This window comes from Amphiura filiformis, chromosome 18, assembly GCF_039555335.1.
Source record: "Amphiura filiformis chromosome 18, Afil_fr2py, whole genome shotgun sequence".
Lineage (NCBI taxonomy): Eukaryota > Metazoa > Echinodermata > Ophiuroidea > Amphilepidida > Amphiuridae > Amphiura > Amphiura filiformis.
In genome coordinates, this window is record NC_092645.1 from 56,034,385 (window position 1) to 56,060,208 (window position 25,824).

The 25,824-nt window shown below is 34.4% G+C and overlaps 1 protein-coding gene across 2 annotated transcripts in view; it reads left to right on the forward strand.

The window, feature by feature from the left end:
* The window catches only part of LOC140138833 (annexin A13-like), a 45,949-nt gene extending 21,115 nt beyond the window's left edge, over positions 1-24,834 (forward strand). The window contains exons 2-9 of one of the 2 annotated variants that reach the window (XM_072160603.1): positions 2,746-2,821; positions 6,793-6,887; positions 7,991-8,104; positions 10,068-10,124; positions 17,515-17,548; positions 17,944-18,024; positions 18,908-18,976; positions 20,467-20,545. In XM_072160603.1, the coding sequence (XP_072016704.1) occupies positions 2,746-2,821; positions 6,793-6,887; positions 7,991-8,104; positions 10,068-10,124; positions 17,515-17,548; positions 17,944-18,024; positions 18,908-18,918 (468 nt within the window). In that variant the 3' untranslated portion in view covers positions 18,919-18,976; positions 20,467-20,545. Of the gene's footprint in view, positions 1-2,745; positions 2,822-6,792; positions 6,888-7,990; positions 8,105-10,067; positions 10,125-17,514; positions 17,549-17,943; positions 18,025-18,907; positions 18,977-20,466; positions 20,569-21,813; positions 21,890-22,425; positions 22,539-22,983 lie in introns of those variants that run through there. The other variant, XM_072160602.1, reaches the window with a different exon arrangement.
* Positions 24,835-25,824: the final 990 nt, after the last annotated feature.

Sequence of the window (25,824 nt, forward strand, 5' to 3'; positions counted from 1 at the left end):
CATCCTCTTTTTATGACATTTTTCAGTAGATATCCACGAAAAAGCTTATTTCCAAAATTTCAGTTGATTCCGATTTTGCGTTCGCGACTATGCATGATTTATGTGTATTACACTGCTCCATATAGACAATGTGTTGTAATTTCGTGCACCAGAACGAAAGTCAAATTTGGCGATATTTTTGCTAAACGAATTAATCTGCAAGAAATATTTGGCCTACATAAACATTATGTAGCCAGAGGTATCCAGTGGTGTAAAAATCTCAACTTTTTTTGGGAAAAGTGGGGGGATGAGGCTGTGGATCACGAAATGCCCCTTTAAGGCAAGTAAAGATGACATGCTTTATTTTTCAAATTTTAGCCATTTAGCTAAAAAAACTGCAGTCTCCCAGTAAACACAAACATTTTTTTAAAACGTTGTAAACACGTTTTGGGTTTGGTCAAAACGTTTTAATAATATTTAAATATCGGGTTTAAAGAATGAAATTTTTTTTAAACGTTTTATCCCGTTTTATATGGGAAAAATTTGGCATAATACGCGTCCAAAAAGAGTTGTACATGTAGTTTCAATATACTTCATTTAGTCCATACGAGAATAAATCTATTACAGTTAACAAATTAAGCTTAGGCCTATTCCCATAATTTCAGTTGATTCCGATTTTGCGTTTGCGAGTTATGCATGATTATGAGTACATTACACTGCTCCATAGGCCATGTTGTAATTTCGTTCTGGTACACCATAACGAAATTCAAATTTGACGATGTTTTTGCTAAACGAATTAATCTGCAAGATTGTGAATTCATTGATCTTACAGAAAATGAGTAAAGGTCTTGCGGTTCTTGAGTTAAGGCCAATAATATACCAAAACGAACGAACGAAAGAAAGAAAGAAAGAAAGAAAGAAAGAAAGAAAGAAAGAAAGAAAGATCCAACCAATAAATAAATCCATAGGCCTATTCGTTAAGTCTCGTTTTAACGAATAATATTGTTGAAATGTCATATATCTCGCAAAGTGAAAAATTAACATCGTCTGCACTTACGTCAGAAGGGTATAGAAAGTTTGAAAGTTCGTCAATTGCTTTAGCAAGTCACAAGTGACGTTCATTTCCTGTTTCTTCATAATATGCATTTCCTTATTCACTCATCATTAGCGAAAAGAGAGATTATTTTCTGGATAAGACATCTTTTACGTATTTGTCTGTCCTTCAAGAAACCTGAGGATTTGTTGACATCAGTGAAGTTGCATTCATACTTCTATTTAGTAGTCCTAATCTTGTCCAATGAACTGACTCAGACTTCCACCGGATAAGTAGTATACGAACGACCTAATTGGTCAGTAGCTCGTCGCTCAGTGCAGCAACTGAAAGTATAAAATCCTTTTTTAGTCCCAGGGGTGTTAAAAACTGGGTGTTACTCATTGTTTTGACGAAGGTATAACCTTTTTTGCATGTTATATGAATCACTTGCAACTGTCATTTATTTTGAAATGCCTGCGATACCTCGGGGAAAAATAAAATGATGAGCCATTTTATATAGAAAGTTTGTTGGCCAATGGCCATAAAATTAATGATATGATAAGAATATAGATATTATGTAATGGCCAAGGGGATGGCTAAGTCACCCATTTTTAAGTACTTATTTATTTCAACTTTTAGTATTCAGTTGCATAATTCAAAAGAAAGAATTTACGTCAAGCACACAGAAACGATTAAATGGCTACACATTTATATATATAATATATTAACAACAACAAAAACACATCATTTATATAATATCCAAGTTGGTCTAAAGTATATAAAAGTATACATATTTAGAATGGCAAAAAGTTGACGATCAAATCTGGTGAAAGGTGCAAAATTTTGTATAGACAATTTATTTATTTTTCTCCCAAAACTAGATATATAAAGCTCTAGGATGGCATTTTTAATTTTTTTTTAAATTTTGCCAAACTTTGAGAAATATACACCAAAAACCACTCTTAGTGTATAATTATTTCTTAAAGTTGACCAAATCATCCTATTTTATGATTTTCTTCAAAGCGGAATTTTTTTAAATAAATATGACACCACAGTTGGATTTGTTTAGTTTTTGCCATTCTAAATATGTATACATTTATATACTTTAAATCATCAATTTAGCAGTTATGCAGAGGATGATTTAAGGAAGCCCCATCATGCACTGTAAAAGTGTTATCACTAGAGTTTCAACTGCCACTTTACTTTTCAAATCCCATTGAACTCTGTGCAAAAGATGTTGTTTTAGAATTGCCCGTGTGTCATTATTAGTTGGTCGATTTCAGATCTAAAGTGATGTATGCATGAAGGATAATTCACACCTTCTGTAGATAACATAAAATGTGAAATCGACCGACCTCTTGAAGGTGTTTTTATTATAAATATATCTGTCAAAAATTCAAATTTCACCATGCACGTGTGTATGCAGTGGACGGGCAGTGGTGTCATGTTCACTCACACAGCTGTGCTAACCGCAAGACTTGCTGGGAAGTGCTTAAATCATCCTCTGGCAGTTATGAGGCCCTTAAGTACATAATTTCATGGTTAAGACCAACCCTAAGTTTAGGTTGACCACATGTATTGTATTTACCATACATGAAAATTTTTCGTTATTTTACTACCATTCTCCGCTATACTTTTAAGCTTTTGCCCCGGCATGTTTGCTTGTAAAGTGCATTATAGTAAAATGTCAGAATAACTGAAATTATAATTTTATTTTTATTTGTCTTCCGCAGGGTACAGTTGTTGGATCATCAGACTTTGACAAGGAAAATGACGCGGTTATCCTAAGAAAAGCTATGAAAGGGTTAGGTAAGAGATAAGAGCTAGCATGTTTGTAGCAATTAACCCATTCCCCACCCCACCCCCAAAATGGCACATGATATAATGTCAAACATGGGGTTTACTTCAACACACAAATCACACACATTTACGCATTCACACACTCCCCGTACCTCTTCAAATGCAAAGTAAAGTCTGGACAAAAAGTAACTCAGCTGTTTTAAATACGCCTATAGATTCAGAACTAATAATTGTTTTCACAATATTTCAACATAATTTATTTATTTATTTATTTATTTATTTAAACTTTCTTTACCCAGGGTAGCTCCTTCAATGTCAAAACACTGATTTCCAAGGAGGCCCTGCATTTACAATGTGAACAAGAAGCATATATATATACAGTAATAAATCAGAAAATACATAATTATAAATGCCACATGAAATTGTGAACATTTGGGAAAACATGTAAATTCAGATAAAAGGCATATTACACTGGTTTTATCAAAAACAACTGCTTAAATTGAGCAATACTCATTGACTTAAAATTACATCTACTATCATTTGGAAGGCTATTCCACAATTTAGTAGCACGTGAATGAAAAGTTCTTTTACCTGCATTAATATTATATGGTGGTTCAAAAAGAGCAAAGTTGGTTTGACTCCTGGTTCCTTTAGAGTGCATATCATGCATAAAAGTGAACTGAGAGGAAAGGTAATCAGGAGCCATTCCTTTCAGGCATTTGAAGGTGAGTGTTGCCATATAGTTGAACCACCTATCATTTAATTTATTCCAGTGAAGAGTACTCATCATGTCATCAATTGGTGTTCTGATATCAGCAGAAAGAATAATACGAGCAAGCCTATTGTGAAGAATTTGAAGGAGTTGTAGAGCTCAACAGAACAGTTAGACCAAACAGTATTACAATAATCAAAATTAGGCATAACAATTGCATTAGCAAGCATGATGAGGGTATCTTTTGGAATATAAGGTTTGACACGTTTAATTACACCACATCGCTTAGAAATACAGGAAGACATTGCATTAATATGATCAGACCAAGCCATGGTAGGATCAAATGTAACACCAAGATACTTAAATACATCTACACGCTCAATAGTATCATTATTGTAATATAAACTAACATCTGTAAAGTTTTTAACACCCTGCTAGTGCCAAACACCATGAACTTAGTTTTCTGAATGTTTAATGTAAGATTATTATTCTTGAACCAGTCAACAATTTTAGATAAATTACATTGAAGCTTTGATTGAAGAGTAGAAGAGTCATTAGCAGTACATAGTAATGTGGTGTCATCGGCATACATAGTACATTTACAATCAACACTATTAGAAAGACTATTAACAAATATTATAAAAAAGCGGGCCTAAAATAGAGCCTTGAGGAATGCCAATATTAATGTTCTTAAAATCAGATAATGTGGCATTAATGTTAACAGCTTGAGCTCTATTACCAAGATAAGATTCAAACCACTCAAGTGTTGTACCTTTAATACCATAGTTGCTAAGTTTTTCAATTAAAACGAGAATGGTTAACACAATCAAAAGCCTTTTTGAGATCAAGAAATATTGCACCAGTGGCTTGTCCATTATCCATGTTTTTAAAATGAAATCTTGAACATCATTCAGGGTAGTTGCTGTTGAGTGATTGCTACGGAAACCAGATTGGTTCTCTGACAGAATACCCATAGAAGTTAAATAAGAATATAATTGATTATGAACAGCTCTTTCGATAATTTTGGAAATGAGAGGCAGGACAGAAATAGGCCTGTAATTTCCAACATCCAATTTATCACCTGCCTTAAAAATTGGGGTGACTTTAGCCAACTTCCAGTCTGTTGGATAAACAGATGTATTTAAAGAAAGATTACAAATATATGCTATAGAATGACAAATGTATGGTGCAGCTAGCTTCAACAACTTGACACTAAAATCATCCATGCCAGGTGACTTATTGTTTGGAATATCGCAAATATGCTTATATACAAACTCTGGGGTAATATAACTAAACTTAAAAGTACTAGTACATGTATTAAAACTGATGCTACCAACATTTACATCATCAAAATCTTTAGCAAGTGCAGTCCCTATTGAGGTAAAATAATCATTGAATACATTGGCAGTTTCTTTAAGAGAAGATGTCAACCTACCATCATTATCACTCTTCACTGTTTTGATTGTTGAAGAAGATTTTGAAGGCAATAATTTCTTAATTGTAGACCAGAGCTTTTTAGAGTTACCTACATTACTTGTGATGGAATCAGTATAAAATTTCTTTTTAAGAGTGTAACGCAAGTTATTTGCTTTATTACGATACATGTTTGCCATTTGCCAATCATGCGAATCATTTGTCTTATGAGCCTTACCATAATAGAAATCGCGATCTTTACAAACAGATAGAAATTCACTGGTGATCCATTCAGGTTGAGAACCTTTTATGCGCTTCTCTCTGATAGGTGCATGGATATTACAGGCATCATTAAACATTGATTTCCATGTGTCTAAGGCTATATTTACATCATTAATACTTTGTACACAGTTCCAATTAGTCTTACTAAGAAAGAAGGATGATTTATTTACGCGCATTTTGATACCCAATGTGTCCAATTTTGTTCATTATTATGTTTTGATGGATCCAAGTTGTGATAATATTGGATCCAAAACATAATAATGATAAAATTGATGCTTGACGCGTAATATTTATTGGTCTCGCTATGAGTTGTAAAATATTGGACTCGCCTACGTCTCGTCCAATATTTTAAAACTCATAGCTCGACCAATAAATATGGGCTCCACCGATCCAATTTTATATCAATATTGACAATACAGCAGTGTTTTGAAAAAAAAAAAATACCCCAATTTAAAAGTTGCAGTTATTTGTATTGATTTGAAGTAAGCGCGAAGATAATGGCGGGCTTTATGTGTTACAGTGCTGGCATTATAACCTGAGACTATTATACCTGATAATATAATAGTATAATAGTCTCAGTTATAACCATTGATCGCTGTAAACTGCAACTTTTAAATTCGGGTATTTTTCTGTAAAAGCACTACTGTGTTGTTAATATTGAACGACATTTGACGAATGGGGTATCAAAATGCGCGTAAATAAATCATCCTTCTCGCGATGTTGAAATATTGTGAAAACAATTATTAGTTCTGAATCTATAGGCGTATTTATAACAGCTGAGTTACTTTTTGTGCAGTCTTTACATTCCATACAAAATCATGAAAACGTACGTGTTCATATATTCAATGATTTGATATTTTAAAAAACGGATATTTTTATCTGGTAATGATAGACGATGAAAATACACCCTTTTTATTTGAAGAATGAAGCATGTGATTATGGCTGTATCTAGTGGGGCACAAGACAGTAGTAACAATTGTATTTACTAGCAAAAAGAAAATTGCCAAAACATCCCCCCTTCCCTCCCCCACATTGTTAAAATAAAAAAACAAAACATCTGGGCAATGCGTTACACCCTTTCAGAGGAAAAAAAATCCCAATTGAAAGGGTACAAAAATTGAATATATAAGCCTACACCCTTTAGCAAAATGCTGGTCAAACATACTGTATATCGTATCAGATCCAGGCAAATCCTTCTAAATAAAATAATAATAATAATTGAGAGATGTAATTGATTAGTATCCATAGATAACCTGTTCAGATATGGGGAAAATAGGTAATCTGACACCCTTATTTGCATATTTTTTCAATTCAACAGGGGGGGGGGGCACTTCTGTATGTTCAGGCTTCCCCCAGAATGCATGATCAACATGAAAATATATTGGTCCACCAATTTTGGCGAGTGAAGCAAGCTTAATTTTTGAACGACTGAATTCGTGCCTTGCCTGTGCATGTGAGATACATGCTTTATTAAAATCCCACAATTGAAGTACTTGGTTTAATTAGTTCTGCTTTAAGTGTAAGATGGCAACACCAAACAGTGATTACTTAAAAGATCCATCATTTATTACAGGTTCAGATGAGCGTGCTATTATTGATCTAGTTGCAACACGAACCAATGAACAACGCCAAGAAATCAGGCAATACTACAAGGCCTGCTATGGGAGAGTGAGTATTAAACTGTCATTGTACCTCATCCATTCCCATGAGAACTACCTATCCATAATGGCCAAAATGAATATTGTGTCCAATTTTGAACCAATCAAGGAGGGTATTAATAAGATCATCTGCCAATGTAAGTTTGACCATAAATAGTTTAAAGCCTAGTCATAATTGGCAATTGAAATGAGCATTTCAAGTTATCAACCAATCAGAAATGCTGTTAGATGGCCCAAGTGTCCATGTCCAGGGGTTAATCCTCCCAAGTAAGTCAATTAAAACATGTCCCAGTCAAAAGGGCAGTTCTCAAACCACAATGGTGGACCATGGGGCTTGAACTGGCTTGCAGCCAAAAAGTAATATCTGCAAAATTTTGGGAAAACAAAAGTCAAAACCCCTGAATATCCCCAAGAGGCTTAAAATTCTTCAGTGGTCTACCGTTTTATGTTATTAATTTTCAAAAACTAGATAGATAGATAAATATTGAGGAAACATTTTCTGACTTTTTGACCAACTTTGATTGAAAAACGTTCAATTTTGTAACAGATTATTAAAAAGCATGATTTTCACCCAAATTTCAACCATTATGTGTAAAATTGGTCAAAATAAAAATAATAATAATAAAAAATGGAGATTTGTATCTAGTTTTTTAAATTAATAAGAAAATAAATATTGATAAATTTTCTTATGTTGGCCAAAACATTTGAGTCAATAAATGTTGGTTTTTTTAGGGGGGGGGGTATTTTCTGCAAACCTTGGCATATTTGGCAACAAGTGTATGTTACAGATTTATTCATCAATTTTTTGCCATTCTAAATATTATATACTTTTATAGTTTTATATACTTTAGACCGGCAATTTAGCATTTATGTTGCCTAGCAGTTTCCATAATTGCAGGGTTAAGACCAACCTTCAAAAAATTAACAAATAAAATAAACGTAATGTTACATACATCAGAGCTCAATTTATAGTTTCTCATTTGGTGGGGACACAAATGCAGTAAAAACTATAAAATAGCAGTTCCTATTACATGTATTACAAGACATCCTATAGAAGACTATGTACCTGCCATATGCTTTACACTTTAATACATAATATACTTTCTTTTGCAGGAATTAGCAGATGATTTCAAAAGTGAGTTGAGCGGTAACTTCAAGGATGTCATTGTAGGTCTGATGGATAGTCCTGATGTATATGATGCAACATGTTTGCGGAAAGCAATGAAGGTATATAATTACTATTGAAGATAGGCTGCTAGGGAGGACCTTTGTCTTTTTACCCTAGATCGTTAAAATTATTTATTACATTTTACAAAATATATTAAGGGCTGGGGTATGAGCGTTTGGACAGTATTTATTGTGGGACATTAGAGCACATCAGACATATCGAATTGCATTCTGAATACGAAGAATGTCATTCTGATATCAAATAATTTTGATTTTTGAAATTCGCAATTTAATACACATTTTATGGCAAATCATTAAAATTGATATTTTTGATATTCAACAGTACTTGAAGTAAACTTTATAAATCTGATTTATACTTAAAGTGTATGTAGGTGGGATGAAAAGCCGACGATCAATTGAAAATTTTGACCTTTCAGTATTGAAGATATGGATTTTTTCCCCAAACACCAAAAAAAATAGGTCTTTTGGGAAAAAATCCATATCTTCAATATGAAAGGTCAAAATTTTCAATTGACCGTCGGCTTTTTCCTCCTGCTACATACACTTTAAGAATATGTTATTAGATTTATATAATTTACTTCCAGGACTGTTATATATCAAAATTTGAAAAATATCAAATTTTTATAATTTGTCATAAAATTTGTATTATATTGTGATTTTCAAAAAATGAAAATTATTTGATATCAGAAAGACATGCTTCGTATTCAGAATGCAATTCGATAGGTCTGAGGTGCTCTCATGTCCCACAAAAAATACTGTCGAAACGTAATAAACGCTCATTTTAGATCCCTTAAAATTCTTGTTTTTCTAAAATGTTTTCAAATGAAGCATAACTTTAAGTTAATTTTTTGTTTTATTTTTAATTAAAACAAGTGCAACTTTTTTGACAATTCTTAAAGATTTATGTTGGTAATCATAATAATCGTAACAAGAATGGTTGTTGTGGTTTTAAATATAGTAGATCACAAGACCCTGTTTCTGACTCTTTTCAAGCTATGAAATTGAATAGAACTGACATTATGAAATTTTACGTTGCTTTAGAAATTGTGAAAACATGCCAGTTCCTGGGAGAAAGGCTCTATTTAATATTGGTTTCGTTCATGACGTTTGTTAACAGAAAACCATTTTTCAGTAAATTAATTAAAGCCTTGTAACCCAGAAAAAATAGTTTTTAAAACGTTTTTGTTAATTTTTCATTTTGGTCAGAATGTTTATTTAACATTGAATTGTCGGGTTATATACATAGAGGTCATGAATACATTACATTTTGCATGATAAAACAGCAAAAACGATTTTAAAATGTTGTCAAAATGTTTTTGTAGAATGTATTTCTTTTTTCAAACATTTTACCAAAAACATTTTTTCAGCACTTAGGCCTATGTATACAGTATATTACAATGTTTAGTAGGCAGCCCTCGAATTAAGGATCTGAAGGGGCACGGCAACCTTTTTAGGGCAAGTTGATAATTGCCTTGGCTTTTCAATGAAAAGGCAAGGCAGCATGGCAGTTTGTAATATTTCAAGAGGGCATCATGGCAACTGTTGAAAATTTGAGAAGGGCACCATTAAAGCAATTTCTCAAAAGTGAAGAAAACACACACAAACATAGATTGATGATTTTATAATGAAGGGGCAGGGCTGGGGCACCGACGGCAACTTCATTAGAGGGCACGGCAAGTGACTGCCTTGGGTAAAGGACATATTTTGAGGGCATTACAGCAGTGGGGATGGGCACCCCCGGCAAAATGTCATGGGTGCCGTGGGTTAATTCGAGGGCTGTTAGTAGGCTCTTAAATTAAAAAAGAAATGTTATTCAAACATTTTATATCCATTATCCCGCGCTCATTATACAACCCAACATTGGAAAATGTTTTGGCACCCTCTTCTACTCTATTCTTTCATCAAACGATTTGTATTTGCTGGGTAATCAAATATATGTGATAAACATCTAGCTTGAAGGACGATAATTAGGGCTTGACTTTTGTCATATTTACATTTTCAGGGTCTTGGGACTGATGAGAAAGCACTGGTTGAAATTCTCTGTACACGGACCAATGAAGTAAGTAAGAATACCGGTGATATCTTGTACTATCTATTTCTTTATATTTTATGGTATCCATTTGCTACACCTCCTCATATAGCAGAAAAAGGAAACAGTCCTCAAATTGTATAAATCCAATGATATGTTCTTAAAGGAGTATTTTGTGATCCTAGCATCCTCTTTTTATGATATTTTACAGTAGATATCCACAAAAAAAGTTTATTCCCAAAATTTCAGTTGATTCCGATTTTGTGTTCGCAAGTTATGGACGATTATGTATATTTCACTGCTCCATAGACAATGTGCTGTAATTTCGTTCTGGTATACCAGAACGAAGTTCAAATTTCACAATATTTTTGCTAAATGAATTAATCTGCTAGAAATTTTTTGTATATACATAAGCATTATGTAGCCAGAGTTTCCAGTGGTATATAAATCTCAACTTTTTTTTGAGAAAAGTGGGGGATGATGCCGTGGATCACGAAATGCCCTTTTAAAATGTAGCTGGGATGAAAAGCTGTCCATCATATTAAAATTTTGACCTTTTGTATTGAAGATATAGATTTTTTTTCCCAAAACACAAAAAATGTAGGTCTTTTGGGGGAAAAAAATGTATATCTTCAATATGAAAGGTCAAAATTTCCAATTGATATGGTTAGCTTTTCATCCCAGCTACATACACTTTAAGTTCATATCATTAGATTGATAACGTTTACTTCGAGGATGGTTACATATCAAATTGGTTTTTTTTTAAATAATTTGCCATAAAATTTGTATTAGGCCTATATTGCGAATTAAAAAAAAAATCAAAATTATTTGCTATCACAAGGACATTCCTTGTATTCAGAATGCAATTCTGATGTCTGATGTGCTCTCAGGTCCCACAAAAAAAAAATACTGTGCAAACATTGCTATCCAATTCCTTAAGCCAGTCCTACAATTTTCATATTTTAATGTTTCCTACGGGATCACTGACAGCATTTAGAATTTAGAATTTTGAGAAATATCTTACTATGACAGCACAAAATGATGACTCAGACAGCATGATACTATTTGCAAATAGGGCATGCATGATTGAGTGGCAAAACAGTATCAACCTTGTTGACTAAATAATGCCATTGTCAATGCTATGCATGCATTCTAATATAAATTGTGCTGTTTAATATAGGCCTATAGACAGAATTTATTGACCATCTTAAGCAATTATTATTATGTACAATTTTTTCAAGAACGTTTAATTGCTTGTTTGTTTTGTTTTGGTTTTTTTACCTGAGTTTGTAATGTTCCAACTTATACCTATTTGGAATTAGCCAAACTTGTAGTGTTTTTAGAAAAACAAGAGAAATGTTTATATTTTATTATCGTTATAAAGCGGAACATTCTTGTTGGTTAGAATATTATTAAGGGGGTACTACACCCCTAGATAAATTTGTGTCTATTTTTGCATTTTTCTCAAAAACTAATAACACAGTGGTAACAAAAGTTATGTATATTATAGGGGCAAGGAATCCAATTACTACACTGGAATTTCAGTGACCCAAGACAAGCGGTTAGTTATTTATGATAAGAAATAAGGTACCGCTAGGATATACCTCATTTCCTATCATATAATACTGAACCGCTTGTCTTGAGTCACTGAAATTTCAGTGTAGTAATTGGATTCCTTGCCCCAATAATATACTTAACTTTTGTTACCAGTGTGTTAATATTTTTTGAGAAAAATACAAAAATAGTCACAAATTTACCACAGGGGTGTAGTACCCCCTTAAATGGAAGATATTTAGAGAAAAATTTTATGACATCATAAGCTTCAAGCATATGATTACAACCTGAGACGAAAATACTCAGATTACAACATGCACCAAACACTAGGGTTGTATTTTGTTTAGTTGTAGACTAATCAATACAAAATAGTTGTTACTATAGCTACACAGACTAATTCTTTTTATTCGCAGGGGTTTGATTTTCATGCTTTTCATGGCTAAACAGGCAGCCACAAATTTAATAACTCCCAAAAATATTTTTCAACCATAAAGTAACCAATATGTAGCCTATAGTTATTTCAAACCTTTATTAAAAGAAAAAACAAAACTGTTAAGAACAGTTGAACCGTGAAAAATTAACCCTTGTGAAAATAACCTGTTATTACAGTATGGCCACTTGTTTTTGCCAAGTACGCACAAAACGGCAGTTTTCGGGTACACTTGACATTGATAGCAGTTTTCAGCATCTGCCACGAAAATTAGGAGGCCCTTTTTTTCTTTGCAATTATGTGACGGGTTAGACCCCTTCAAGTTCCACAAAAACACTTGCAAGTGATTCATGCTGACTAATAAACTTGCATTTATATTTTACTTTTTAAAGTAATAAAAACTTAAAATTTAATATTAATATTGAAAAATAAAGAAATAAAATATGGACCTATCCCAGAAAGTGAGAATGGTGGCGGATGCAAAACAATTTTTTTTTTAATTGGCCAATAAGAGATCAATATCTGAATAAAACTTGACATTGTGGTGAATATGTCATACCTTAGTTACTGATTCATGCTTGGTTTGCAGGCGCGTAGCAAGCGGGGGGACAGGGTGGACGAAGTCCATGGGCCCGAGCACAAAAGCGAAAATTAAATAAGGGCTGATAATGGAGAGCAGGACCGGATTTTTATACCATTGGGCCAGATGGGCCCGGGTCCAGGGCAATTTTGGGGGCCCTGAAATTGCCCTATGCATCTTTCAGGGATGTAAATGATGCTTTAAAAAAACAGAAAATATTAGAAGTGAAGTACAGTGACAGTAGCGATTCCGGCGCGAAGCCCAAACGGTCTGGGGACCAGGGGCCCGGGGTCGAGGGGGCGAAGCCCCCCGAAGCTGTAGGGTTTCTTTCTTTTAACCCCAATAACAGCATGTTTTTTGGTCAAAATAGGGCAAAATTGTAAAATTTTCCACGATTCGCACGCATTCAAATACCAGACTTTATATTGATCTGGGGCCAAAAATAGTCTGTAATTGAATTGAACAAATTATGTTAGTCCCCCTTAGTTAAACCAAATCTTGGCCACTGACTTGAGTGCACATACCTTCCTCGGCACGTGAGTTCGGGGCCTCCAATTTTTGGCCTGGCCCAGGGCTCCAATAAGGTAGGCTAAATCCCGTCCTGGTTAAAATGGCCCGTACTGCTCCTTGTCCATGGGCCCCTGATGCTCTTGCTACGCCCCTGTTGGTTTGCACACCTATCAGCAACCCATTGACTTTGTGTTGTGATCATTTTGATCATAGTTCCAAACACAGACAGCATGAACCAGTTGACCTGGCCAGCAACAATCAATTTTGATGTCACACTACGACAGCGAATAACTTTTAGTACCATATGTATGAAAAGACATTCTCCAAGGTATGGTTATGAGAATGGATATAATTATGGCTAAATGCTGATCACATATAGACATTTAGGTCCGTATGCACAAAAGAGTTAGACCGGGTCTAAAGTTAGACCTGGTCTAAGCAGAATTTAGTTCAACCAGGAATGGACCTTTACTCTTATTTCCTCCCTAAAGTAGCTAGCAAATTTTAAAGATTTAAATGCAAAGTTCAAAAATAATACAAAAGAACTTAAGAAAATGTTAAGGAAAATGTCCTTTCTCCTGGTATTAAATTCCACTTAGACCAGGTCTAACTTTAGACCCAGTCTAACTCTTTTGTGCATACGGACCTTAAATTTCAATAATTGTACAGACATACGCTTATTTTTGTAATTTTATGCACTTCATGTGTTACTATATGCCAGCGTCTTCCGCGCTGCTTAAATTTCCTGCAGTCTCTTCCTATAAAGACCAGCCCTGAAACAAGCTCATTGGAGAACTGAAAACACAAAACCTGTCATGAAAATTCACCAGCAAAGGCTACATATATGTATAGCCTGACCCTTTTTTAAATACACTAATGCAACCAGATTGAACATTTATGCATTATAATTTCAAGGCAACCTTATGGGATGTAATGACGCACAAAAGTCAATAGACCCATTATCATGTATGATAAAATGACCTATACAGGGTGTCCCAGAAAAAATTACCGGCCGAATGAATGTAGACGTAAGTCGAGAAATAAACACCAAAAGCCAAAAATCTAAAAATCAGCGTGTAGCCCATCTTATTCTGCATCTTATACACCAATTTTACTGGAATCGATTGACTGATTGCGAAGAAATGAGCGATTACATAACGCATGCGTCAATTCACTTCATTCCAAGTTTGAAAGAAAGCTCATTCAACACAATGCGCACTAATGGTTAACTGTCAATGGGCTTCATATATTGTTCTGTGAACTCCTTTTCGTTCTTTTTAAACAATCTCTTTCTTCCAAAACATTTATTAGGGTTTGTTCAAATTTGAAAACCTACACGATATTGATCATGAGAGCTTGCATGTAAGATGATGCTTATCGTGCGCGGTACTTGTAAATATCTTTTTTCGTTAATGTTGATATAAATGTTGCATGCAGAACTATTGCATAAAGAATTCCACATTAACGTTTTTGGAATATTTCCAAGAAATTGTAATAAATTGTAATAGTAATGCAACGTTTAAATCCAGAATCTTTTAAAACTTCAACATTTATGTTGCATGCTATCAATAATCACACGTAAAGCTGTAAGCGCTTGATCATTGTCATTCTTGGCTCAAATGTTCTTCGGAAAGTTAAAATATAACATATTTGCACAACCTAAAGAATTAAAGATGGAAAGCTTACAATTGCAGAAATGAAAGTTTTTTCGGACAAACCGATGTTCATCTTCAGTGAAAGCATGAATAACATAACACAATCGGATTATAAAATAGATAGATGTGGACTAAATTTAATGAGACACACAAACTTTAGGAAGCGATGAGCGAGTATGAAAAAAGCGCTTTTGATCAAACTTGGAATGAACTGCATTAATGCGCGAATTATGTAATCGGTAATTTCTTCGCAACCAATCAACCGAATCAAATAAAATTTTCATATGTGATGCACAATAAAATAGGCTATGCGTTACATTTTAAATGTTTGGATTCTGATGTCTAGTTCTCGACTTACGTTCAATTTTATTTACTCGGTAATTTTTTCTGGGACACCCTGTATGCAGTTATCATTGCAACTTCATACGCCATTATACTGACTGTATATTTGCAGTAATGGTTGATTTCACATTGAAAATTACATTATGATTCTGTGATTTAAATTGTTAACATGTTTTAATATAAATATGTTCATCACACACACGAAATGAAAAGGAAATGCTGGCAAGGTGTAGTAATATGCTTCAGTAAATTACAAAGCTTTTTATAATTCATTATTTTATTCTCTACAACTGTACTATATATCAAGCACATCTGAGTCTACAGTAGAGAGCTGTGAATCAAATTTGCAATGTGACAAATATGACTATATTAATATCACACAGTGTCAACACCCTGTATTATAAATATTTTTTTCCATACAGCTCAATACTCCGTCGAAATCAATATTCTATTATGGACACAGATAAAGAAAGTTTACATATGCATTGTGTTATAGGACGTGCACCTGGAACTTAACTAAATGGGCTAAACGCGTTCCTTTATACCTATAAAGTATAATTATCATTCTCAAAATTAAATATATCTCAATTTTTACATTGGATTTCAAATTTTTTACATTAAAAATGCAGTAAAAGATATCCACAGCAAGCTGCAAGGCCCCGCTAATTAATGTACTGCTTTTCGGTGAGTGTACTGGAAACAAAACCCTGGTTTTACCTGAAAACAAATTTTTTCTTGTAATAGAAACATCATATGGGGTACTAGAGCATGCACAAATCGTAATAATGTGTAGAATATAGAAACGCTGTGGTATCTCATATGATAGTCATGGTATGCTTAGCCTGAGTCGCTCGGCCTATCATGAACAAAATCGCGATGCGTAGCTGTTAAAAAACGAGAGGATTCGCTGTACTATCACAGCAATTTTTAACACGAAGATATAGGATAGGGATGATGACGATGTGTATCAGGCATATTCTGTTTTACAAAAGTAAAATGTTTCACACCTCCAAACACTTCAATCATAGCTGTGATTCCCGGGCTGTGATTGTGCCACTGTACTTTTTTCCTTGATTAAAACACATCTTGTTACACCAATGTACAGTTAATTGAAAATCAAAGACATCAAAGAGATTAGTACCAAATAGTACCAACTCTGATATGTTTGTGTATCACTCATTGAGGCAAAATAGTGTACATGATTACTTTGCCATGTGACATGGTTCACCAACATTTCATTCATCCCATATGCAAATCCTATATCAGATGGTGAAACATAATTTTGCTAGTGACATGGATTCACACGATGTTCATACTCACAAATATTTCTTTTCCTTAGGCCAAAAAAAAGAAAGGTTTGTCTCAAAGCTTGCGCGCGTGTTTGTAAAATCCCACGATTTGACAAAAAACAAATGCGGAAATTTTTTTTATTTCAAAAAAAAAAAATTTTATAGTTTTTCCAGAAAAAATCGGTGAAAATCAGACTTTTTTCTCAAAATACCTTGAAAAAAGTCGGGAATAAAAAAAAATTAAAAAAATCGCATTTCGCATTTGTTTTAAATTTCTCGTGAGCTTTGAGACAAACCTTTTTTTTTTTTTTGGCCTTATCTATCTAGGGCTTTATAAAAATGTATTAATTTTGTGAAAATTACACGCCACAAAAATGAGGATTCTTTTCATATCAATAAAAAATCATGTGCTGAGAAAATATTGTGCTTTTACTTAGACAATCATACATAAAAGCCTGCATGTTTTTGCAGTCTTCTTGCCATATTCTGTTTTGCTTTTTAATATAAGGCAAAGATCTTGACAAGAATTGTTCAGGCATTCAAATATTGTAGTCACACATAATTTCATTATGATAATATTTGTTCAATACATGTAATAACAAAACAAGTCAATCTCTGCGGTAGGTCCAATTTAATTTAGAATTGTCTCTCATGACCTGAAGACTGATGACGACATTAAGATAATTGTTCACATATGATTCGCTGGGAGGGCCCATTTTCCTTGTTCTCTGGGGCATAGCCATGGGAAACTGCCCCCCCCATTTTCAGGGATAAAATGAGGATGGCAAAGATTAAAGTGTCCTTAAAATTACTAAAAAGGGGCCAACAAATTAACAAATGGATGAAAATTTGGCTTTGCCCCCTCACACTAAAATCCTGGCTATGCTACTGCTTGTTAATTCTTATCTTCAATTCAGTTTCTTTATTTTCTTTTTAGCTTGGCTTGAGCATTTTGCTTGAGCCTTGTCCCATCAGGACCCAAGTGTGTTTCCACACGGAGCAACTGTATTTTGGTGATATGATGTTGAATAATATTTCTTTTTTTCCATTTCTGTTACAGCAAATCGCAGCTATTAAAGAGGCTTACAAAACAGGTAAATGTATATGCTGCACAGTTATATGGTATTATTAATATTTCCTTAATTATTATAAAAGTAAATAATTTTTTACACTAACTGAGCCAATTTTTGTTCAATTTGTAATGTTTTCATATTCTATTTGCTTTGGCTATTAAATTTGTTTCTCAAGTGTGAACACCACATGGGGACTACCAGCCATATAACCAACCTCTGGTGCCAATCAGAGATATGGTAAGAATAGCCTGTAGGGCTGAATTGGTAATCAAGCTTAAAATTGCTAGCGATATAATAAAAGCTCTACTTTGATTGGTTACTCTGATTATTATCTCATATAATTAACCAATCAGGGACACTGTAATAAAGGCAGTATATTGCACATGAGATTAATGTGAAGTCTCTTCTCATTCCAGAATTTAAGCGCAGTTTAGAGAAGGACATAGAAGGAGACACCAGTGGGGATTTTAAACGTCTTTTTATTAGCCATGTGTGCGGTAAGAAGTATACATATTTTTATCATAGTAATATTAAAAAAGATGTATTTTTCCAGATTAGAGTGTCCTCTACCCCTAACACCAGTAAAAACCACAAAATACCACGATGAAAAATTCATAACATGCATGCATCCCAGGGCCTGCGATGACGCAACCACCCGAAGTGTGATATGCTCACGGAATTACTGGCGGGCAGCAATAACCCGAGCAGCTACCGGTCCGCGATCGTTCGCTTGGCATGCGAGGGGTCAAAGGTTGAATCCAGGGGTGCCAAGTCAAAATTCTTCTTCTTCTTGAAAAATTCGGATCTTCTCTGACTTCCGATACCAAAAAGCATGGGTCAGTGTTAGGGTTAATAGTACCTTAAAAGGGGATGGTCCAATTGTAACGCATGGTTTTTGGGAGCGATTGCCAAATAAGGTACAACTCTACTAGTCTTTTTATTACAAGACTGCCCTACCTAAACCCTAACCATAAACTCCGAAACGAGGACTGGACTCAAGTCTAGCAAGTTGCACCAAATTTGGTAATTGTACCGCTTTGTTCTACCTCACATATTTGATGGCCATCACTGAAACATTCTTATTTTTTTAGTTTTGAGATAAATTGCTCCACCACGGTTTGTATTCTAGAAAAATGTGTAACACAGTTTTAAGTATACACATATAACAATGTCTGTTTAATCTACAACAAATCAATAGTACTTTACTGTGTCTTGATTGAGATACAGACTTTTATGAAAAACATAAATCATGTGCGACCATCATAACATATATTCAACCAATCAATATCTGCCGATTTAAATGTGTATTTTCAAGCTGCTGAAAAGGTTAATTGGAAAAGCAATCTCAGTATTAATGTTTTACTTCCCCTTCCAATTTAGGCTGGACGTGAAGAAAATTTTGAAGTAGATCAAGACAAGGCCAAGAAGGATGCCGCACAGCTCTATAATGTACGTACATCACGCAAATTCTTCTTATTAACTTTATAATTGTTATTCTTATAATGTGAAGCTTAACATTTTATATGCTGTAAACATACCATACTTACTTTCACTACATGGTACTTTTTATCAAAATAATTCTGTGGAATTAAGTTTATACATGACACATTTATACCAAAACCTGTTTACTTGTTGCAAGAATAAATTGATAGTGACAGGTTAAGGGCTGGGGTATGAACGTTTGGACAGTATTTATTTTGGGACATTAGAGCACATCAGACATATCGAATTGCATTCTGAATACGAAGAATGTCATTCTGATATCAAATAATTTTGAATTTTTGAAATTCGCAATTTAATACACATTTTATGGCAAATCATTGAAAATTGATATTTTTGATATTTAACAGTACTTGAAGTCAACTTTATAAATCTGATGATTTATACTTAAAGTGTATGTAGGTGGGTTGAAAAGCCGACGATCAATTGAAAATTTTGACCTTTCGTATTGAAGATATGGATTTTTTTTCCAAAAACCTCAAAAAAAAAAAAAAAAATTAGGTCTTTTGGGGAAATTTTCAATTGACCGTCGGCTTTTCCTCCTGCTACATACACTTTAAGAATATATCATTAGATTTATATAATTTACCGAGGACTGTTATATATCAAAAATTGAAAAAATATCAAATTTTTATAATTTGTCATAAAATTTGTATTATATTTTGATTTTCAAAAAATGAAAATTATTTGATATCAGAAAGACATGCTTCGTATTCAGAATACAATTCGATAGGTCTGAGGTGCTCCCATGTGCCACAAAAAATACTATCAAAACGCAATAAATGCTCATTTTAGATCCCTTAAATGTACTAGTCTGTTCAAATGTACATTGCTGTGTCTTGATTGAGATACAAACTAGACTTGTCCTGTAAAGTCTGTTTTGTGAAATAAATTCGCAATTAAAAAGGAGCCTGAACACATGACTGTAGGTGTTGATGTCTACATGCAATTCAGACATTTCCAGTTAAGATTTATCATTTCAAACCAGTTTTGAGGCAGGTAATTCTTAATTTTATCTCAATGTGGACATACCTCATATTTTTTTGAGGATGTCACTTAGATCATGCCTTCAGGCAAAATAGGTGTTTTCTTAAACTATACAAGTTAATATTATTGATGAGATGCAGAGTTTAGAGTGTATATATTTTGCTTAATACATCCAAGCATGAAGTGATCTTGCATAATTCATGATCAGCCTATATTAGTTAGCAAGCAGTGATAACAAATTATACGGCTTTTATTTGCACCTTGAGGAATCTGACCCTTAACTCCTTATATATCCTGTAATATAGGACACCATCATGTCACAAAAGTAAATCTGGCCCTGAGCCTGACACATGATAATGATGTAAGGGCTGCATGTGTGACATTATGGTCATGGACCATATAATAGGGCCAAAATCTTAAACAAGAATTGATTTGTACATTTCTTCCACTAGGCTGGTGAGAGATACTGGGGAACAAATGAAGCTGAAATACAGAGAATATTAGCCATCAGAAGTTACACACAACTCCAAGCCACGTTTGAGGAGTACAACAAGGTAAGAATTATATTAGTAATAATGTTGAATGTTCACTATGTTGATGAGTATGTTCGTTAAATTTGTGACAATTTTGATTTTTGTTCATTATTCATTCAAGAGCTGTAGGCATTCTTGTATTGTTTGTAAAATGTTTTGTCAAATAAAATACATCTTTAAAACATTATGTGTGCATTTATCTTATTTTTGTCTCTTTCTGTTTGTTAAAATCAGAAAATATCATAAAACAATATTCAATAAATATTGATTCATCGTATCGTGTCCCTGCTGGTTTGATTAATTATTAATATAGCGCCACCACTTTTCCCGATCGAACCTTTCATAAATCACTATATACTTGACTTGATCTAGATGAAAGACGGCCGAACTTCATTAAGTATGCATGATATCTACTAAATATTCATATTGACATTTCGAGATAAATATTCATATTCACATTGCGGACCAATCAGAATACTTCGGTGTAAATCAGTCTTGCCGGTTCTGAATGCATAATTATTGCTTGATCTCTTTAAAATGCCGAAATAAACAATACTTATGAATAATATATCATTCATCAATCATGAATATGCATGTTATCGTGACGTTAAAATCATCCGATTGAATCGTATCATGCTTTAGGTGTTTACTACGTGTATATAGTGTCACGAAAATCAGAAAAGTGGTGGCGTTTCGGAAGGATATTTTTCTCAGGGGGAGAGGGGCAAGTAAATGAATACCATTTTAAAACGATCATTTACGGTGGAATTAACAATATTTTGTTGTATCTTTTAATTATAAATTTATTAAAACATCAGAAAGAGTAAAGAAATCAGACAGATTCACACATAATATTTGTTAAAAACGTATTTTATTTCACTCATTGTACAAATATCACAAACAATACAAGAATGCCTACAGCTCTTGATTCATTCACACTTCAAAAATGCTTAAGTATGGCCCAAAGCCCATTAGACTTCTGGTTTAAGTTATGAGCAATTTAAAAAAATAATTTGATGGTCCCTCTACATTTTGTGGCCCGAAATATATGTATATTCCACCTATAACAGATTTAAATTATCAATATCATGACATAATTATGAGTATCAAAATGCCACATATGCCAGTCGGGAGAGTCCGGACCAATAGCAAAAGTGCATGCCAATAGCATGCAGGCCTGTGTAAAAAAGTCCAATCCTGGTTTGTAATTGCTGACAGTTGCCTGAGCAGATCAAGATCATATTACATTCTGTTTTAATATTTCAGATTTCCAAGCTTGGCATAGATGGTGCAATAGAAAGTGAGACGTCTGGAGACCTCAAGGATGGTTATCTTGCTATAGGTAAGAATCAGGGATAAAAGTTTGCACTTCACTGTTGGCAAGCTGTTAATTAGGGTATGGCAAGTTGTAACGCAGTTGTTATAGTGCCTACGTTCCATCCCAATGTTTGAATAACATTGCCCATGGTTTTTTGCTAACAGAAGTAAAAAAGATTACCATAGCCCTTAATCTAGGAAAAAAACATGTTGGTTAACCCCAACACTCTGCTATTGGAAGTTAAAGAAGAAACAAAAAAGGAGAGAATATGGAAAGAAGTCACTTGATATCCCCAGGATTCTAACCTTAGATCCCTAACTTGTCAAGCACACGATCAGCGACCGGAAACCACTGGGCTTCTGTACGTGTGTACATGCATGCACAGTGGTTATTCTCATGGTATTGTAGTGCAGTTTACTTATGTACAATCCTGGAACATTATCCTAAACCAATAGGGTTACCCCCCACCCTTTAAGACTCGCCTAATGTGAATATGTTATTTATGCTCTGTATACATCAAGGACACAAGACAATTTTCTGACATTTTTTTTTGTCCACAGTGAAATGTGTTCGTAATCGAGCAGCCTTCTTCGCCGAGAGAATAAACCATGCAATCAAAGGCCTTGGAACAAATAATGACATGCTAATACGATGCATTGTATCTCGCTGTGAAGTAAGTTACCATATTTAACTCTACATATATCTTTAAAGGTGTGTTCAAACTGTACAGTGTAGACTGTAGACTTCATTTAAATGTATTCCAAATTTCCCCCTTTGTATCTTTAAAAAGTAACTAAGTACATACTGTAAAAGTGGATTTGTGTGTTTAATTTTGTACCCTTTACCTATTATAACTACTTTTGCTTGTTTTTATATTTGTGATTTTGAGATATCTTACAGAACATATATTCCCGGTAGCATTGTTGAGCACGGAAATTACTGTCCCCTGAAAATATCCACTTTTACAATATTGTGTGGAAAGGTATGTCATCAGGCCACCAGTATTTGGTAAAGGGGCCCATTTTGAGAAAATCCCAAATATTTTCAAACAAGTTTTTGAACAACTATTTTCAATTGGTGCTTTTAATGTGTATTGTTTTTATTTTATTTTTCTTCAGGTGGACACTGTAAAAATCAAGGAAGAATACGAGAAAGCCTATGGGACATCACTTGTAGATGCTGTCAAGGGTGATACCAGTGGACATTACAAACATGTATTAGTTGCCCTACTTGGAGAAAGGAGCAGCTGAAACACCTGACACCAGTTTTGATGATGTACTGTAGAATTTAAGGTTGTCTTTTTGAAAAAATGACAGCCTTTTTGACTGTTAATCAGCATGGAAAAATGCTTGTTGTAGACTAATGTACAACACAGGTGAGGTAATAAGTGGGCAGTCTATATGGGACACTTAAACTGCATCAAGGTGGTTCTTATTAAATCTAGATCAATGTGCACTTGGGTAGCACACTTTGGACTGCTAGTACATGCATGTGGAACAATGTTTACCGGACCCAGCAACCAGCATTAGACAGTGCAAGTGTTGGGGCATTTGATAACAACTGTAACATGTAAACATACAGAAAGAAGCATGCCTTCAGCATTGAATTGGCATATGCTGTAGATGTGGTACTGGCCATGACAGATCTTTGGTGTAACTGAATCTCCATTAAGTCCAGTGACAGAGTATGATTGTATACATGCACAATACTGGTCATGGACCTATCACAATGTGGCTCTGCTTCCTGTATAGACTGACCCTTTACCTCACAAATCATATTTCTGGAAACCACTATAATTGGCATTCAGGAAATTTGATTACATGCATAAATATTAGCCAAACACAGTTACCAACCATGCACGCTTGTAGCCTTATTGGGAGGTTTAAAATTTTTTTACTACATTTCTGACCACCTTTTGTCACATATAAAAACCAAAGGTTAGAAAATTGGGTGACTTTTTGATTATGGCTACCCTAATTTTTAGCCATTTCCTGTCCCATATAGATACAATGGTTGAAAAAAAAATTGGGTGACTTCTGACCTCCAATTTGGGCTAGTGCTTCTGGCAACCATGCAGCTGAAGTGTTGTTTAACAGTTGATTTACCGGTACTTTACAAATTATATACAGTAACATAAAGACTTTTTTTTTTTTTAATGTGTAACATTTTGTAAACTGAAATATATAGTGCCATCATGACATGGTTTCTCAAAGCTGGACAGGACTAATTTTGCCTGCAGTAATTTGAGATTGAGCTTATCAAAATTGGAACATAACTTCTTTCTTACCATAATACTGTTCCCTATAACACACATCTTAACTGTTTTCTTATCATGTTATCATTGGAGAAATGCAGACAAAATATATGTCCACTAATTGGGAAAGACCACTACAATAAAATCTGATCAGCTCACAATAGGCGGGTCTCCTATACCTATGCAAACTGTGCTTTGTATATTGCATGACTGATATGCACAAGCATCAGTTGGAACTGTATTGATATAGAATGGCCTACACAAAGCTGGGCGCAGCACCTACATGTACACAAGTTAAATAATCAATTGGACAAAAAAAATTGTCACATTCTATTTGATAACCTCAGAATCAACACTTTGTAAAAACTAACACAAATCTGATATATCTTTTATAAAGCATTTTATTTCCTGCCCGCCATTCATAGTCTTTCAACAAATAAAAAATGCATACAAGTTTCTCTTTAAAAGAGACAACATGACTAAACTAATGAATATTCACATGTAGTACAAAATTGTAGTAATAGAGGTTATCCGTGTTCTACAAGTGTATATAAGCTGCATATCATATCAGCGACTGCTATACCTTGTTTAGGATTTTCAAAAGAAGTACTTGCATGTGCAACCATGGCTGTTTCAACATGCCCCGCCAAAGTCATACAAGTAACTCTGAGGCTGTGCATTGAATTGGTTTGAATGAGGAATACTACGGGAACCAGTGCCTGATAACCTCTATATAACTGGTTATAGTTTAAACTTAAACACAATGGCATTAGGGTATTCCAGTTAAAATCCATACACCCCTTATGGAAGACATGGCCTTAATCTTCCACGCAGGTCTTGCAGGGGGTGTAGATTTCAAATGAAGTCACCCATTCAGGTAACCCCGTTTGAAATTCACACTTCCTGTGTGGGAGATTACGGGCATACACTGTCTTCCATATGGGGTGTATGAATTTCAAATGGGATAGCCCATTTTTTACTTAACCCCCTGAGGACTACCTGCCGATCTAACATTGCCTCTGACTGGTCAATTACATGATATTTTCACTTGAATCACCAATCAGAATGGAGCTTTGCCAATAATTCTCCCCAATTTTGTGTGATGAAATTATTCTAACAATGTTGCTGATTGGGCCAATTGATAATGAAAACTTCATTTTGGCCAATCGGCAGGTAGTTCTCATTGGGTGTTAACCTGGAACTAGAGTAACTAGAGTTACTCTTGACAAGTCTGTGACATCAGGGCATTGAGGCAGCTGTTTTGCATTTATGCGATATCTTAAAACGTGTGGGCAATTACACCATGCTGCGGTTTGAGAGTACACTTGCAATTTGAAGCTGCGCAAATGAAATGCCCACATGACATCACTGACTCTCAAGAGAGTACAGATGCTATAGCTCAACTGCCATTTCAGTAGATGTATGTAATGACAACTTGTTATTGTAAATATAGTCGGTCTCCTCTCTCAAGTTCAGAGTAAACCGTAAAGCCATGTTGGACTTCACGGTGGCTGCTTCCAATCAGGCACGCTAACCTAATCCTGCAGGGTGTGTATGCGTAGAAAGACAATTTTGTCCGTACACTGGCAATGTAACCATGTTAATGCGCCGATTCAGATCTGCCACCGAGAAATCCAACATATGGCGTACGTTATTCTCAACTTGAGACAAAACAAACTAAGAGTTGTCACAGCATTTTGGCGAG